Source organism: Anomaloglossus baeobatrachus, chromosome 3 (assembly GCF_048569485.1).
Source record: "Anomaloglossus baeobatrachus isolate aAnoBae1 chromosome 3, aAnoBae1.hap1, whole genome shotgun sequence".
NCBI lineage: Eukaryota > Metazoa > Chordata > Amphibia > Anura > Aromobatidae > Anomaloglossus > Anomaloglossus baeobatrachus.
In genome coordinates, this window is record NC_134355.1 from 664,760,137 (window position 1) to 664,778,908 (window position 18,772).

The 18,772-nt window shown below is 47.9% G+C and overlaps 1 protein-coding gene across 1 annotated transcript in view; it reads right to left on the reverse strand.

The window, feature by feature from the left end:
* The window catches only part of LOC142297395 (uncharacterized), a 189,319-nt gene that overhangs the window by 94,211 nt on the left and 76,336 nt on the right, over window positions 1-18,772 (reverse strand). Inside the window, 2 exon segments of the mRNA XM_075341621.1 lie at window positions 14,949-15,106; window positions 15,639-15,931. Coding sequence (XP_075197736.1) covers window positions 14,949-15,106; window positions 15,639-15,931 — 451 coding nt within the window.

Genomic DNA, 18,772 nt, shown 5'->3' on the forward strand with positions numbered 1-18,772 from the left:
GCTTGTGACAACACAGCCCAAACTCCCACCTCTTATGCATCAACCTCTACGATCAAAGTCTGTGAAAAATAAAACTAAGTGAGTAAAGGGGCTGTGGATAAAAATCTCTTTAAAGGGAAAAAAAGCCTGCTGCACAGTGTCTGACCATTTAGAGAAATCTGACCCCTTTTTTGTCATGTCAGTGACAGGCTTTACAATTACAGAATAACTTTCAATACATTTTCAGTAGAAATTGGTAAACCCTAGAAAGTGCTGTGACACCCTCAGATCTCAGTCAAGTGCAACATGGACCTTCCCTGGATCCATCTGAAAACCCAAAGCTGATAACAGGTACCCCAAAAATTGCACCTCTTGAATAGCAAAAACAGACTTCCCCAGTTTGGCATACAGTTTTATTTATCTCTTAAGACCTTTAGTACCTGTTTAACATGTACCTGATGTGTCTCCGTTTTGGGTGAGTTGTATCAAGATATCGTCCAAATAAACAACCAAAAACATGTCCACCAAATGATGAAAAATACAATTCACAAAAAGCTAGAAAAAAGCAGGGGCATTAGTAAGGCCAAATGGCATGACTAAACTCTCAAAGTGCCCCTCAGGTGCATTGAAAGTTATTTTTCATTAATCCCCTTCTTTAATTCTAACCAGATTGCAAGACCCCCTTAAGTCCAACTTGGAGAATCATTTACTGTAGCTCCTTCAATGTGGTTGAATCAGAAGAAGGGAATATTGGTCTCGGACGGTAATCTGATTCAAATCCCGAAAATCCAAACAATGGCGGAGACTCCCATCCATTTTCTTAACAAAGCAGAACCCTGCCATCACAAGCAAAGAGGAGGGTCTGATATGTTCCTTCTCCAGACTCTCAGCAATGTAATCTTTCATGGCTTGTCTCTCTGGGCCGGAAAGATTATGCAGTCTGGACTTGGGTAGTTTAGGTCCAGAAGCAGATTAATGGGTCAGTCATATACACAATGGGGAGGCAAATCCTAACATCCACTTTCTGAAATTACAGTCTCAAAAGCAGACAATAGTGCAGGTACGTTGTCTTGTAGAAACCACAGGGAGAGCAGTGTCAGGCAATTATCAAGACAGTAATTTCCACACTCCACAATTTCCATGGATTGACAATCCACTACAGGATTATGTTTCACTAACCAGAGTAGAACCAGTACAACAGGAGTCAGGACATAACAGGAAATTACTTCAAAATGCAGGGGTCCTACCCCTCCTTATATCATATACAATCTGCGTCAGGCACAAACTTTTTTGTGGACCTTATTGGAAACATGAAAGTAGTGGCTCCCCCTAGGTACATGGGTTCTTCCAACCTATGAGTGATGGTTCACCCTCATATCGCCCCCCCACCCTCCCCAGCAAAGGGGTGCTGCCCCAAGAGAGTGTCTCCAGAAAAAGCAGTCTAAGAATTCTGTCTCGGAGGCAACTATCCACATGTATGGCTAAATACATGACAGCTTCCAATGACTCAGGGGTCTCATAAATCACCAAAGCGTCATTCAACATTTCAATCTTTCTTGCAGTCCCTAAAAAAATTGGCTTATAAGTAGAGTTGAGTGCGGTTCGTGGTTCTCCAGTTCGCGGCTCGAGTGATTTTGGGGGCTGTTCTAGATCGAACTAGAACTCGAGCTTTTTTGCAAAAGCTCGATAGTTCTAGATACGTTCGAGAACGGTTCTAGCAGCAAAAAAACAGCTAATTCCTAGCTGGCTTTCCGCTGTAATAGTGTAAGTCACTCTGTGACTCACACTATTATGACATTTCAGTGAATAGTGTGCGGGAACAGCGCATTCAGATCACTGCTGTATGGATAATGGCGATCGCGATTTTTTTTTTTTTTCCTTGTCTTCCTTCCCTAAGCACGCGCGTGTAGTGGGGCGGGCAAGCATGTCAGCCAATCCCAGACACACACACAGCTAAGTGGACTTTTAGCCAGAGAAGCAACGGCATGTGTGATAGGATGTCCATGTCACATGTCCCTGCATTATAAAAACGAGTATCTGCCCGTCCGGACGCCATTATCTCTTCTGCGTCCTTGGTGTCAGACATCACTGGCGCAGCTCCGTCCTGAGTCCTATCGCCGATACTGCTGTATGCACTCCATACACAGCGCTGGACAGCTTAGGGATAGCACTTTCTATCAGTCCTTTTAAGGGCTCGTACCGGCAGGGTCAGAGCCATAGGTGACAGGTCCTGAAAACAGAGTTTAACAGCTACACAAGATGACAGCGTCTGTGTAGCTAAGGTCAGGGATTTCCTCGCTGCATTTCCCCATTAGGAGGGATAGAAAGGCAGGCTTCCATTCCTCTACCCAGAGACCCACAACCCTGGCACTGTACCCTCCTGTCCTCTGCACACTCCAACTCATTATAACTAAGCCATTATACTAGCAAACACTGAGTGTACCTAGTGTCATCTTAAACGTGGCTGTTGGACTTATGTATAGTCCCAGTAGTGCACAGATATTTGCAGCACGTCTGCCTGCATTGCACACTCTAACTCATTATAACTAAGCCATTATACTAGCAAACACTGAGTGAACTTAGTGGCATCCTAAACGTCGCTATTGGACTTCTGTATAGTCCCACTAGTGCAAAGATATTTGCAGCACGTCTGCCTGCATTGCACACTCCAACTCATTATAACTAAGCCATTATACTAGCAAACACTGAGTGTACCTAGTGTCATCCTAAACGTGGCTATTGGACTTCTGTATAGTCCCAGTAGTGCACAGATATTTGCAGCACGTCTGCCTGCATTGCACACTCAAACTCATTATAACTAAGCCATTATACTAGCAAACACTGAGTGAACTTAGTGTCATCCTAAACGTGGCTATTGGACTTCTGTATCGTCCCACTAGTGCAAAGATATTTGCAGCACGTCTGCCTGCATTGCACACTCCAACTCATTGTTACTAAGCCAATATACTAGCAATTTATGCTGCCAGTTTAAGGGCCGTAGTTGCATTGTCAGGGATATTTATTCTTTATTATTCTGCTGTTAATAAAGCTAGACCACCGCTGCAATCTACACCACCTCTCAATTTTTACTACCACATTTTCAGTGCACAATCTTGTCGCAATCAACATGAGTGGCAAAATGACAGATGCTGGTGGAAAGGGGAAGAGGCGTGGTGGAAAAGGAAAAAAAGGGTTTGTCCGTGGGGAAGGTGGCAAAGCTCCATTATCATCTGCTGAAGATAGACCATCTACCAGCAAAAGTAAGATGTCTACTACTTACCGTGGACAATCCGATGTGCTCCCTTTTTTACGGACACGAACAACAGGAACAAAGCTAGATGATGGCCAAAAAAGGAAAATGCTTGAATGGATCTCAAGTGGTCCAACAAGTGCCCTCTCAGCCACTTCAAGTACTGCATCCAAAAAACACCAGTCCTCTGAGTTGTCATCCCAATCAAACTTGCTTTCTCCCAGCTCTGAAGTCTCCATCAGCCCTGCACAGTATGGTGGAACTGAGATGGCTGAGTCTGCAGAGCTGTTCAGTCACACTATAGCCTGGGATTCAGAGGTCTGCTCCCAAGGTACAGTGAGTACAGACCAGGAAATGGTCTGCAGTGATGCCAAGAACCTTTGTGACTCTGATTCAGGCCGTGAGGACCAAGTTTCTGAGCGTAATGTTGACCCTTTGTCACAAACTGTAACACCTGTGGTTATAGACAATGAGGAACATACTGATGACGATGAGACCCAGATACCAGATTGGGATGACAACTTAAATATTCGGTCAGGGCAAGAAGAGGCTCGGTCTGAGGGGGAGGGGAGTGAAAACACAACAATTGATGATGAAGTTCTAGATGAAGTTCCCACCTACTGTCAACCCCCAGTCAGGCACTCGAGGAGGTCAACAGAGGTGGTGGAGGAGGATGCAACTGACGACGAAGTTACCTTGCGCCTTCCTGGACAGAGTCGGAGCACTGTTAGCACGTCTACAACTGCATCATCAGCCACCACTCTGCCTCTGAGCACTAGTCGGGGGGGCTCAGCAGGTCGCATGCCCTCTAAGCCTTGCCTAGCCTGGTCCTTTTTTGACATAGAAAAAGATTGCCCAAATTATGTGATGTGTAAAATTTGTCATGATTCTGTTAGTAGAGGTCGTCACATGAATAAATATCATAGGTCCCGTTGGGAAGCTCACCGTGCTGCAATGCGGCCTAGCGGAGCGAACCATCCACGGCCTGCCCCTTCCAGTGCATCCGCGCGCTCTTCATCTTCTAGGACTGTGGGGACAGCTGTCACACCTGGTTTTCCACGCACAACTTCCACCAATGTAACCGCAACAGGCAGTTTGCTTGGTAGGTCGTCAGTTGGTTTGGAAGGGGAAACAAGTGAGTGTGTACAGCTCTCTCAGACATCGATAGCACCAACGTTGGATGAAGGCAACATCATGTCTCTGCCTGCACTTTCCTCACAAACCTGCATTTTTACAGGGACACCCTACTCAACACCGTCTACACACAGCAGCCAGATCTCTGTCCCTCAGATGTGGTCAAATAAAAAGCCATTTCCTGCGACCCATGACAAAGCTAAGAGGTTGACTCTATCCATCTGTAAGCTCTTGGCTACCGAAATGCTGCCTTTCAGCCTAGTGGACACACAGGATTTTAGAGACCTTATGTCTGTCGCTGTGCCCCAGTACCAGATGCCTAGTCGCCACTACTTCTCTAAGAAAGGTGTGCCCGCGCTACACCAGCATGTCGCACACAACATCACCGCTTCCTTGAGAAACTCTGTGTGTGAACGGGTGCATTTCACCACCGATACTTGGACCAGTAAGCATGGACAGGGACGTTACATGTCGCTGACTGGGCACTGGGTAACTATGGTGATAGATGGTGAAGGGTCTGCTGCACAAGTCTTGCCGTCCCCACGACTTGTGTGTCAATCCTCTGTCTGTCCAAGTTCCGCCACTGCTTCTGCCTCGTCCACCTCATCTGGGTCCTCCACCTGCGCCCCAAGCCTGCCTGGTCAGGCCACCAGCGTTCTCACTGCGCAGAAGGAATCACGCACCCCTCATTACTATGCTGGCAGCAAAGCGCAACGGCATCAGGCGGTCTTTAGCTTGACATGTCTAGGGAATAGGAGTCACACAGCTGAGGAGTTGTGGTCAGCTCTGCGGTCCGAGTTTAATAAATGGTTGTCTCCACTCAACCTGCAGCCTGGTAAGGCCGTGTGCGACAATGCTGCAAACCTGGGTGCGGCCCTTCGCCTGGGCAAGGTGACACACGTGCCTTGTATGGCTCACTTGTTGAACCTTGTTGTCCAGCATTTCTTAACACACTATCCCGGCCTAGATGGCCTTCTGACCAGGGCACGAAAACTGTCTGCTCACTTCCGCCGTTCAACCACCGCTGCTGAGCGACTTGCATCTCTCCAGAAGTCTTTTGGCCTGCCAGTTCATCGCCTGAAATGCGATGTGGCGACACGCTGGAATTCGACTCTCCACATGTTACAGCGACTGTGGCAGCACCGCCGAGCCCTGCTGCAAAACGTCATGACGTATAGCCTGGGCCAACGAGATGCAGAGGTGGGGCAGATCACCCTGATGGAGTGGTCTCAGATCAAGGACCTATGCACCCTTCTGCACAGTTTCGACATGGCGACGAATATGTTTAGCGCTGACAATGCCATTATCAGCATGACAATTCCAGTCATTTACATGCTGGAGCACACGCTAAACACTATTCGGAGTCAGGGGGTGGGACAACAGGAAGGGGAGGAACTACAGGAGGATTCATATGCGCAAGGGACAACAACATCACCAAGCTCCAGACGTTCATCATCACCAACGCAGCAGGCATGGGACCATGGTTGACAGGGATCAACAAGGGCGCATAGTAGCAGGCGAAATGTTGAGGAAGGTGCAGGAGAACATGAAGAAATGGAGGACGAACTGTCCATGGACATGGAAGACTCAGCAGATGAGGGAGACCTTGGTCAAATTTCAGTTGAAAGAGGTTGAGGGGAGATGTCAGAGGAAGAAAGAACGGGTAGCACCTCTATGCCACAAACACAGCGTGGACTTGGTCCGCATGGCTGCGCAAGACACATGAGTGCCTTCTTGTTGCACTACCTCCAACATGACCCTCGTATTGTCAAAATTAGAAGTGATGATGACTACTGGATTGCCACACTATTAGATCCCAGGTACAAGTCCAAATTTTGTGACATAATTCCAGCCATAGAAAGGAACGCACGTATGCAGGAGTATCAGCAGAAGCTGTTACTCGATCTTAGCTCGGCTTTTCCACCAAACAACCGTGCAGGTGCAGGGAGTGAATCTCCCAGTTGTAACTTGACAAACATGGGACGGTCTCGTCATCTTCAACAGTCTACCCGTACCAGTAGCACCGTATCTGGTGCTGGTAACAGCAATTTTATGGAATCTTTTCATAATTTTTTTAGACCCTCCTTTGCAAGGCCACCAGAGACAACAAGTCTGACACATAGTCAACGGCTGGAGAGGATGATACAGGAGTATCTCCAAATGAACATCGATGCCATGACTTTGCAAATGGAGCCTTGCTCATTTTGGGCTTCAAATCTAGAAAAATTGCCAGAGCTCTCCAGTTACGCCTTGGAGATTTTGTCGTGTCCAGCTGCCAGCATTGTCTCTGAATGTGTCTTCAGTGCTGCTGGGTGTGTGCTGACAAATAAGCGCACGCGTCTGTCCAGTGACAATGTGGACAGACTAACGTTCATCAAAATGAACAAGTCATGGATACAACCAGGAATTTACTACCCCTGTGTCATCCTGGGGAGAGTAAATGCTTGTGGATTTGGAATGTGCTTGATGCAAATCAAAACATGCTGTTTGCAACTAGGGCACAAGTGCTGCCACTGATAAGGTGTCTGTGTGGCCCAATTTTTTGAAAAAAGGGAGACTCCGCTTGGAGTAACCCTTGCTTGCAGTGTTTTTTAACAATGATCCAAGATGAACAGGGCTGGGATCAGGAAAGACTTTGCTACCTAACCCGGTGTCATCCTGGGGACGGTTAAGAATAGCGTATTTTTTAATGTGCTTGATGCAAATCTAGCTGTGAAGTGTACAACTGGGGCACAAGTGCTGCCACTGAATGGGTGGGTGTGTGTGGGGCACAATTTTTGGAAAAAAAGGGAGACTCCGCTTGGAGTAACCCTTGCTTGCTGTGTTTTTTAAAAATGATCCAAGATGAACAGAGCTGGGATCAGGAAAGACTTTGCTACCTACCCCGGTGTCATCCTGGGGACGGTTAAGTATGGCGTATTTTTGAATGTGCTTGATGCAAATCTAGCTGTGAAGTGTACAACTGGGGCACAAGTGCTGCCACTGAATGGGTGGGTGTGTGTGTGGCCCAATTTTTGGAAGAAAGGGAGACTCCGCTTGGAGTCACCTTGCGGTGTTTTACATGATTTTAGAAGGGCATGCCATGCCTATATCTGTGTCTCGTCCTCTTTTTCCTCGTAACGCTGTTTTGTTTTCACATGAGAATTTGTCCTTGTCACTTTCCCATGTGTTTGTGTTGTGAGTTGTTTGTCACCTTTTGGACACCTTTGAGGGTGTTTTCTAGGTGTTTTTATGTGTTTGTGATTGCCTGCCATTGTTTCATATGCAGTTCGAGTTCGGTTCGTCGAACGTTTGACGAACCGAACTCGAACGGGAGCTCCGTTCAGCGAATCGACCTCGAGCCGAACCGCGACCGGTTCGCTCATCTCTACTTCTAAGAGCCGGGTCATTCCATCTGGTGTCAGTGGACCATCTGTGAAAGCCTCAAAAAATCAATCCAGAAACGGAAGGCAACCAGAGCAATGTGGCAAAAAGAAAGCCCAGGATTGTGGATTCCCCTGCAAAAGTGAGATCACAATCCCCACTTGCTGCTCCTCATCCCTGGAGGAGTAAGACTGAAATCTAAATTACAATCTACAGGCCTCACTGAATACTAAAAAAATTGTCTCTACACCCTGCAAACCTGTCTGGGTAAGTAAGCTTGGGCTATGGATTTGCCTGTTTGTGGCACTTAGGGGGGCAGGGGGTTAACCTTACTCGTCGCCGGGTCGGTTATGTCAAGTCTTTGGATATCATGGAGTGGCCCTTTCGCCCAGTTCGCACCCCGAGGTGTCCACAGTAAAAGGGGAATTATGAGGTGGAGGTTAAGAATGTCAGGAGGCCACCTGCGGTATGCGACCAGGGGATAGCCGACACAGCTGTCGCCGTCCTCTGGGGCTGAGGGTAGTAACAGAAAGGATGGTATCACTCTCCACATGTGGAGCGGACACTGGGGAGGATGATGAAAGGGGATTGTAGTGGCGGTGGCCGTTGACGCCGAACCGGCACCGGTAACAAGAGTTTGAGTCGGCTGCTGCGGCTCCAGGTGTCTACTCACAGTTCTTTAGGAAGCCTGGTTGCTGCTACAGAAGCACTAGTTTATGTAATGAAGCCAAATAGTTTAAAATTCTATTTTTTTTGTCTTGCAGAACACTCTGCTGATTTTTCGGGTTTTATGCAGCTTTTGCCCCCCCCCCAAAAAAAAGTGTTGTCTATGCCTTTTATTTTGCCTCCCATTGGATTCAATGGATTCGGTTAGGATCGTTGATTTAATCGGTGAACCCAGGTAGGTTTGGCGATCCCAAACCGATCAGATCCTTGGCAGGATGGCTCATCTCTAGTAATGACCCCTTATCCACCAACCACATTTTGGTAATTTAAGGAAAATACTGTTTGTCAGACTTAACAGACATAACATTTTACACATTCTTATTATTTATTTTTGTTTTTTTACTATATTTTTATCTAACAATTTTATTACTGTTAATCTAAGTTTAACCTGAAGTCTAACCCTAACCATAGCGCTAAAGGCTACTTTACACACTGCGATATTGGTCCCGATATCGCTAGTGTGGGTACCCGCCCCCATCTGTTGTGCGACACGGGCAAATCGCTGCCCAAGCCGCACAACATCGCCCAGAGCCGTCACACATACTTACCTGTCCAGCGACGTCGCTGTGACCGGCGAACTGCCTCCTTTCTAAGGGGGCGGTCCGTGCGGCATCACAGCGACGTCACTGCAGCATCACTGAACCGCCACCCAATAGCAGCGGAGGGGCGGAGATGAGCGGGACGTAACATCCCGCCCACCTCCTTCCTTCCGCATTGTGGCCGGGAGGCAGGTAAGGAGAGGTTCCTCGTTCCTGCGGCGTCACACGCAGCGATGTGTGCTGCCGCAGGAACGAGGAACAACTTCGTTACTGCTGCAGTAACGATTTTTGAGAATGGACCCCCATGTCACCGATGAGCGATTTTGCACGTTTTTGCAACGATGCAAAATCGCTCATCGGTGTCACACGCAACGGCATCGCTAATGCGGCCGGATGTGCGTCACGAATTCCGTGACCTCAACGACTTAGCATTAGCGATGTCGTAGTGTGTAAAGCCCCCTTTAGACTAAATCTTACTCAATCCCTAGACTGTGACGCTCACCTTCCCCACGCTACTCAATGATTCTGTAGACAGATGTATTCTGACAAAATGAGAGTGAGACCAAGATTAGCCTCTGTCCCTCTCCTAATGTGACCAACGGTACATTATGGTACGGGATTAACCATTACCTAATGTGAATGACTGGTCTACACAATCACCTTTGTACAGAGAACATCAGTCTGGTTATTTTGTTCAAAGCATATGTCAAAATCTTAAAGAAACAGATGCACATAGAATGACAGTGCAGATCTGGATGTCGTGCATCACATTAACACTTGATTCAAAGTGAGAACTATTATGTCTATTAATGACACTGCTAGTAAGCTTTATTTTTCCTACTGTATACTCAAATGTTAATGCAAGGATTCAAAACTAGAAAACCAGCCAAAAAATGTATAAACATCCAATAAGTAAGGCCTCACTCCCACTTACGATTAAAATGGATGAGTGCAATCTGATAAAAAAAATTGCCGGAATTCATAGGAACTTTGTCATTACAACAGCAGGGGTGGTCAGCTGACCCCTGACTACCATGACCTCCCATGGCTTTATTCGGTTCGTGCTTGCCGACATCACCTATGTTCATGGTATAGTTGGAAAAATGGTTTGACGAACAGATCCAAACATGAATAAAAATAATTGAATCACAAACTCATTGAATTCAATGGGAGGCAGAAACAATGGCATAGACAACACCTTTATGGGGTCCAAAAGCTGCCAAAACAGCTCAAACTTTTTTTGTGTAGTCACACTGTTGTGACACAGCTATTAACTTTCCAGACTATTAACATAAGAAATATTGCATGAGTGAGAGGAGTAGGCCTGTTCCTCTGAGATCCCTGCCACAACAGACAAGATAAAACTTGGAGAAGCATCTTGTAGTCTCCACATTTCCATAAATTAGAGGCAGAAAACAAGACAGTGGCATCAAATAGCTCACAGTACACATAGTGTCTTAACACAGCAGTCAAGCATGGGTCATACACAATACAAGGTTTGGCCCAGAATTTACAGCTTTCAAATTAAGAGGTGGATGAGTGACAGGAGTAGACCTGTTGCCCTTAGAACCCTGCCATGACAGACAAGATAAAACTTGGAGAAACATCTTGGAGTCACCACATTTCCAAAAATTAGAGGCAGTCAGCAGGATAGTGGCATCAAATGGCTCACAGTACACATAGTGTCTTAGTGCTACAGTCAAGCATGGGTCATACAGAACACAGGGTCTGGCCCAGCATTTAAAGATTTTAAACCAAGAGGTGGGTGGATGGATGATTGACAGGTGTAGGCTTGTTGCTCTGAGAACTCTGACACTATAGACAAGATACAACTTGGAGACCGATCTTGGAGGGTCTACATTTCCAAAAAAATTACAGGCAGACAGCAGTACAGTGGCATCAAATGGCTCACAGTACACATAGTGTCTTTGTGCTGCAGTGAAGCATGGGTCATACAGAACACAGGGTCTAGCCCAGCATTTAAAGATTTTAAACCAATTGGTGGGTGGATGTATGAGTGATAGGTGTAGGAGACCCCTCTTGATGTCTCCACATTTTCAAAAATTAGAGTCAGACAGCCAGACAATGAAATGCCCCACAATACGCACAGTGTATTTGCACAGTAGTGAGGTATGGGCCATGCACCATACAGGGCTGGTCATCGTGGCTTAGGAGGACGCAAAAGAAGGAGGAATATTAGGTGTTTCATGCATATAAAATAGCCAATTGTAAAAGTCACTGCAGTGGACACACACTGTTTGATTGTTGCACCAAAAGGCACTTGTTAATAACATCAGCAGCAGTAGCAACAGCAGCCACAGAAGCCATGACAAAGGTGTCAGATTGCAATAACGTGAGATCAATTCATCTAACCGAAAACTACACCGTTGCCTAGTCTGCTGAGTCTGTGACAGGTAGAAAAATCATTGGAGATCCATGATTTGTTCATCTAAATCAAAGTTATGGGGTGTACACTTTCAGAGGACAGCCGGATCTGATTGAACATCAGGATGCTACCAGCAGCGTTGGAAACACGTTTTGAGAAAACGCCAGCTGCCGGGCATGACAAAACCTCCAAAGCGGGGCTGGAGAGTTCAAGTCACTCTTCCATTTTTGAAGACTAAAATGCAAAAGGGTCCAACTCCCCCCGATAGCATAAATATTGAGCTTCACCATGTGTCAGACTTGTTCTCAGTTCTGCTGGTGCACGGGAAGGTCTAAAACATGTGTGCCTCAAGTTACAGAAATTGCTGCTGCCACAAACTGCTGCTAATTTTTTTCAGATGTCAATTCAACGTTACCGGGATTGTAAGTGTGGAAGTGCGATGTACACTGTGTACCTCGTTGCTTTCTTGGAGAAAACCACTTCTAAGGGGCACTTTGCACACTGCGACATCGCAGGTGCGATGTCGGTGGGGTCAAATTGAAAGTGACGCACATCTGGCATCGCATGCGACATCGCAGTGTGTAAAGCCTAGATGATACGATTAAAGAGCGCAAAAGCGTCGTAATCGTATCATCGGTGCAGCGTCGGCGTAATTCATAATTACGCTGACGCGACGGTCCGATGTTGTTCCTCGCTCCTGCGGCAGCACACATCGCTGTGTGTGAAGCCGCAGGAGCGAGGAACATCTCCTACCGGCGTCACCGCGGCTTCCGTAGGATATGCGGAAGGAAGGAGGTGGGCGGGATGTTTACATCCTGCTCATCTCCGCCCCTCCGCTCCGATTGGCCACCTGCCGTGTGACGTCGCAGTGACGCCGCACGACCCGCCCCCTTAACAAGGAGGCGGGCCGCCGGCCACAGGGACGTCGCACGGCAGGTGAGTGTGTGTGTGAAGCTGGCGTAGCGATAATTTTCGCTACGCCAGCTATCACCACATATCGCTGCTGCGACGGGGGCGGGGACTATCGCACTCGGCATCGCAACATCGGCCTGCGATGTCGCAGTGTGCAAAGTGCCCCTTAGATTGTGTACACAATGTTTTTAATACTCTAGCATGGACGCATTCCTTTCCAGGTGGGGGAACATCTGGCAAAATTTACTCTTGTACCGTTGTACCATGGATCTAACAGAGTGGCAACTCAGTAGTCAGAACAATTTCAAATCATAACAATACGAGCAGAATATTGTAAGTAGTACCAAAAACAAAAGAAAATAGGCTTTTTAAATGTGCAAAATATTTTATTTAAACTTTAAAAAGTAAAAATACACCATAAAAAGTACAAAGCCACAGAGGAAGATGAAAGCCAACCCTTTGCCTGTGGATCACCAGCCATTCAAATAATTAGTGAAGGGCAAGACAGAATAGAAATATCCTATATCAATGGAAGTGCCCAAGTGCATAAAGTGCATATAGATCTAACATCCAAAATGGCCAGTGCCATTTAAAACTCCTTTTTTGTTTTGTTTTGGGTTCTATATTATGGTATAGTGTGCAGTTTTGCATATTTGCTTGCATACTTATTGATGTCACTGTTCAGGCATGGATGTACCAAGACAATAATTTAGACCATGGGTCTGTTGTATTCTTACTTATGTTGCAAATAGCAAGAAGGCGCTCATGTGTTGGACACTTCTGTGAGGTCCAAGTGCATGGTGTGTTGGTATCAGAGTAACACTCAAAGTTGCTTCCTCCTTCTCCTCCCACCAATCACGGACAACAGAGGGGGATCAATATTTTCTTCATCTATTGACTGTTGGGCGCACACCACCTCCTCCTCCTCATCCTCCCCCAATTGTTATTCGGCTTCTGCACCTTCACTAACAGTTTGCCTGGTACCATGAGCTTCCTCGATCACTGTTCTCCATCTTCCCATGCCACCTGCCTGTGTGACGACACACTGGACCTTATGAATATTGCTCTCCCTTCTGCATCCTCCTCTGCTTCCTCCTCTTCCTCTTGGATCACCACCTTCTCCCGCAGACTATACTAGGTTTGATCCAGCATGTAGATGTCCTGTATAGTAATGCTGATGAAGGCATCGTCAGTGCTAACCATCTTAATAGCCATTTTGAAACTCTGCAGAAGAGTGCACAGGTACTTTATCTGTGCCCACTCCGCAAGTGTTATTTGCCCCACGACCGGAGTTCGTTGGCCCATGCTATACTTCATGACATACTGCACCAGGGCTCGTTGCTGCAGCCGCAGTCACTGCAAAATGTATAGAGTGGAATTTAACTATTGGAATGTCGCATATCAACCAGTTTACCATTAGGCCGAAAGACCTCTGTAGCAATGCAAGTCTATTAGCCACAAGATGCGAACAGCAGAGGTGAGCACACAGCGACCTTGTCTTCTGCAGCAATGCATCCAGGTGGGGATAATGGCCTAGAAATTTCTGTACCACCAGGTTGTGGATGTGAGCCGTGCAAGGCACGTATGTGAGGTTGCCCTGGTTCAGTGGAAGAAGTTGTAGATAGAGATTTGTCCCACAAGCATTGGGGATGACAAGACTTGTGGAGCAGTCTCTTGCATGCCTACCCCCACAGCCACCAGAGTCACCTAGTGCCCAGTAAGCAAGATATAATGCCCATGCCCATACTTGCTTCTCTAGGTGTCAGTGGTGAAATGCACCCTGGCAGACACTGAGTTTTTCAAGGAACAGGTGATGTTGTATGTGACATGCTGGTGGAGCATAAGCACAGCTTTATTACAGAAGTAATGGCAACTGGGCAACTTGTACTGGGGGACTTCCACAGGCATCAAGTTTCAAAACCATTTCTATCAATTAGATGGAAAGGCAGCATTTCCATGACCAACAGTTTAGATATGGTGAAGGTCAATCTCTTGCTTTGACATGTGTAGGAGGACATAATCTTTTACCTGTCCACAACTTTGGGACACAGGGCTGGCTGCTGTGCTGAGAGAGAGTAGAGTAGGGTGTACACAAAATACTGTTGGACTGGAAGTGAGGTTTAGATGTAGATGTTATGGTGGATTAAGAAAGATGTGGTGTGCTTGGTATCTGATGTCGTTCAAAAACACCAGGCAGGTCCACTTTAGTAACAGCTGTTGGGCTCTAACTCACGCTGACTGTAGCGTATCAACAAATGGTGGTTCTGTGGCTGGAGACCTTTATGAGAACACTTTTGACAGTGATATAGGAGGAAGAAGCAGCAGGCGTGGTTAACAGGTCGGTCAGTGGTTGAGGAGACCCGTTAGGCTGCATTTTAGTGCAGTAAAATTGCCAGAGTAGAGTATTTTGGTAGAGTATGTGCCAGTTCATGTATGTAGCAGGCAAATTATTGGAATTTTTGCCCGTACTAACTAGTTGTTTACAAGGTTGGCAGATAATGAAAGTTGAGTGATCCTTTTAGTTGTCAAAAAAGGTCCAGGCTAGAAAACCCTTCCTGCAAACTGCAGACCAGTGAAAGCTTCTGGTCACAGCCAGAGTTGTGGCTGAGGATGCAGTTCCTGTCGTGGTTTTATCACTACGTGTTTGTGAGGGAATCACCAACATAGCATCCTCGTCTTCCTCCTCCTCCATCCCCTTTGCTGAGCTTCTCAGCTGCGTGCCTCTGGGCTCACACCAAGTGGAATCTCCAACCTCATCGTTATCCTGTCTGTTGTCCTGCTTATTACCCTGACAGTTACCCTCCTCCTCTTCCTGCCCTGACACCACAATACAGAATGCGTGTGCCTCAGGTATCTGAATCTCATGATCAACACCTCCACCCCCAGGGCTTAACATGTGATGGTGAGGGTCTGGATTTCCCAGATTTCCCACTTCTAACGACCCCAGATCCAATCGAACGGCTGACGGGTAACGATTGGCTGTAACGGGGCTTTCTGACTGGTTCCATCTTGACTTCTTAATGCACAGTGACCACACTCTCTGCACCATGCCTCAATGGACTCTCTCATCCCATTCCAGTAGAAATGCTCCCTCAGTAGCAACTCCAACATCTTCCAGCCAAAATGTCCAGCCCCATCGTGATAAGCCTTCAAGACCACAGGTACATACGCTTGTGGTACCACGAGCTGGCAGACTTTCTCATGTGTCTTTGGGTTAGTTAGCCCCCTGTACAGCTTGCCCTGTTGCAGGTACAGGCGGTCTCTTTCTTTCCACAGCTGTTGAGCCTCTGCGGGTACAGTAGGTGCTAACCTGGAACCGTTTTGAGAGATCATCATCTTCTTGACTAACCGGACCGCAGGCTCCTGGTCTTCGTTCTCTTTCCACCCATGGCGGGGTAACGGGTTGAAGGTGGCCTGCTGCGGCCAACATACGGTTTTTCATCTTTTGTGCCCTCAGGCTGATGGAACGCAGGTAGTTCAATTTCTTCTAGTTCATCTTCATCCAACCCTCCATCAGGTAGTTGCGGCATCTGGGACAACGCATCCGCATTGGTATTCTTGCGGCCGGCTCTGTACTTGATGATTAAGTCATAGTTCGCTAGCCGGGCCACCCAGCGTTGTTCCAGGGCCCCTAGCTTCGCCCTGTCCAGGTGAGTCAGGAGGTTATTGTCCGTATAGGCCGTGAACTTCGCGGATGCTAGGTAATGCTTAAACCTCTCCGTTATTGGCCAGACGAGTGCCAAGAACTCCAACTTGATGGAGCTGTAATTCTCAGGATTTCTTTCCGTCGGCCGGAGCTTCCTGCTTGCATAAGCAATCACCTTCTCCCTGCCATCTTACATGTGGGACAGGACAGCACCCAAGCCCACATTGCTGGCGTCCGTGTAAAGAATTAACGGGAGACCATAGTCGGGGTAGGCCAGGATCTCTTCTCCGATTAAGGTCGACTTCAGATGCTGAAAGAACTCTTCATGCGTCTCACCCCAGGCAAGCAGGGGACCAGGGGCCCTGCCACTATTAGGGGTATTTTGCATGCTGCGACATCGCTAGCCAATGATCGCTAGCCAATGCCGAGCGCGAGAGTACCAGCCCCCGTCACACATGCGATATCTTGTGATAGCTGCCGTAGCGAACATTATCACTACGGCAGCTTCACACGCACATACCTGCCCTGCGACGTTGCTCTGGCCAGCGACCCGCCTCCTTCCTAAGGGGGTGGGTCGTGTGGTGTCACAGTGACGTCACACGGCAGGCGGCCAATAGAAGCGGAGGGGCTGAGATGAGCGGGACGTAAACATCCCGCCCACCTCCTTCCTTCCGTATAGTCGGTGGAGGCAGGTAAGGAGATGTTCCTCGCTCAACATCGTATCTCCTATTGGTGCGACATTATGAAAATGACCGACGCTACACAGATCACCGATTCTCGACGCTTTTGCGATCGTTTATCGGTGTATCTAGGCTTTACACGTTGCGACGTCATTACTGGCACCCGATATGTGTCACTTTCGATTTGACCCCGACGATATCGCAGTAGCGATGTCGCAGTGTGCAAAGTACCCCTTAGTCTGCTACACTAGGAGGTCTTGCATGGGGGCTGCCATTTTGGTGTAGCCCTTGATGAAGCGGTGGTAGTAGCCCACCAGGCCCAGGAACTGCCTTACTTCTTTAGTTTTGGTAGGCTTCGGCCTACTCTGGATGGCTGTGATCTTCTCGGGGTCCGGTGCCACACCTTCGACACTCACCGCATGCCCGAGATACCGCACTTTGGGCTTCAGCAGATGGCACTTGGAGGGCTTCAGCTTCATCCCGTATTTGGAGAGAGCTTCAAACACTTCGGCAAGGCTTTCCAAATGGGCCTCGTATGTCCTGGAGTAGACGATGACGTCATCCAAATATAGCAGGACCGTTTCAAAATTCCAGTGTCCCAAACAGCACTCCATCAGCCTCTGGAAAGTTCCCGGCGCATTGCACAGCCCAAAAGGCATTCTATTGAACTCGCAGAGACCCATCGGGGTAGCAAGAGGAAGTCTTCTGCCGCTCTTCTTCTGTGACGGACACCTGCCAGTAACCGCTGATAAGATCAAGAGTTAAGAAGTAATTTGCTTTTCTCAGTGCAGCCAACGACTCCTCAATACGGGGAAGAGGGTACGCATCCTTGTGAGTTATCTGGTTAATCTTCTGGTAATCCACACACATCCTCATGGTGCCGTCCTTTTTCTTCACCAAAACCAACGAAGCTGCCCAGGGACTGCAACTATCACAAATGACCCCTGCTTCTTTAATACTCCTCAACATCTCTTTGGTGCACTGTTAACATACCTCCCAACATTTAAAGATAAGAAAGAGGGACAAAGTATGTCAAAGCTACGCGCGCCGCGGCAATTTTAAGCCACGCCCCCTAACCACACCCATTTTGCAATCTGTCACGCCCACATCCAATCTTTTTCAGCACTGCTTATCACATTGTTTAAGGCTGCGTGCCCACGATCAGTATTTGCAGCATTTTGGATGTAGCGTGTTTTTGCTGTGTCTAAAACGCTGCATTGTACAGTACAAGCACAGTGGAGGGATTTCTAGAAATCTCGTGCCCACTGTGCTTGTTTTTTCTGAAGCAAACACTGATCTGCGGAGCGTCTTTCCACACTGCAGCATATCAATTGTTTGCTGCAGTTGCATGTGTCCTCCGTAGGGAGTACACAGCAGGAGACCGCAGCGCACTGAACCCTGATCGTGGGCACAGGCAGCTGTGGTCTCCTGCAGAGGAGACGTTCAGCCCCGCAGGTCAGGACCCGCTGCCTCCAGGACACAGTGAGTCCTGATCGTGGGCACAGGCAGCTGCGTTCTCCTGCGGAGGAGACGTGCAGCCCCTCAGGTCAGGACCCGATGCCTCCAGGACACAGCGAGTCCTGATCGTGGGCACAGGCAGCTGCGTTCTCCTGCGGAGGAGACGTGCAGCCCGGCAGGTCAGGACGCGTTGCCTCTGGGACACAGTGAGTCCTGATCATTCGTGGGCACAGGCAGCTGCGTTCTCCTGTGGAGGAGACGTCCAGCCCTGCAGGTCAGGACCCGCTGCCTCCAGGACATAGCGAGTCCTGATCGTGGGCATAGGCAGCTGCGTTCTCCTGCGGAGGAGACGTGCAGCCCCGCAGGTCAGGACGCGCTGCCTCCAGGACACAGTGAGTCCTAATCATGGGCACAGGCATACACACATATACGGTACATATTTGAAGACAAATTCCCTAAAATACATATAAACAGACAAATCTATACAGTCATCTGCACTGACATGCATAGATATATACATCATACATATACACACATTGGAGGTAATAACATGGGGAAGCCGGCAGCAGCCGCACTCACCTACCACGCTTGTCTCTATCCAGCTCCTCCTCGGCATGTAATCACTTGGCAACACTTTAACAGACCTAGCCACGCACAGTGCACACCGACACCGCTGTGTTTGTATCACAAGGGAGGATG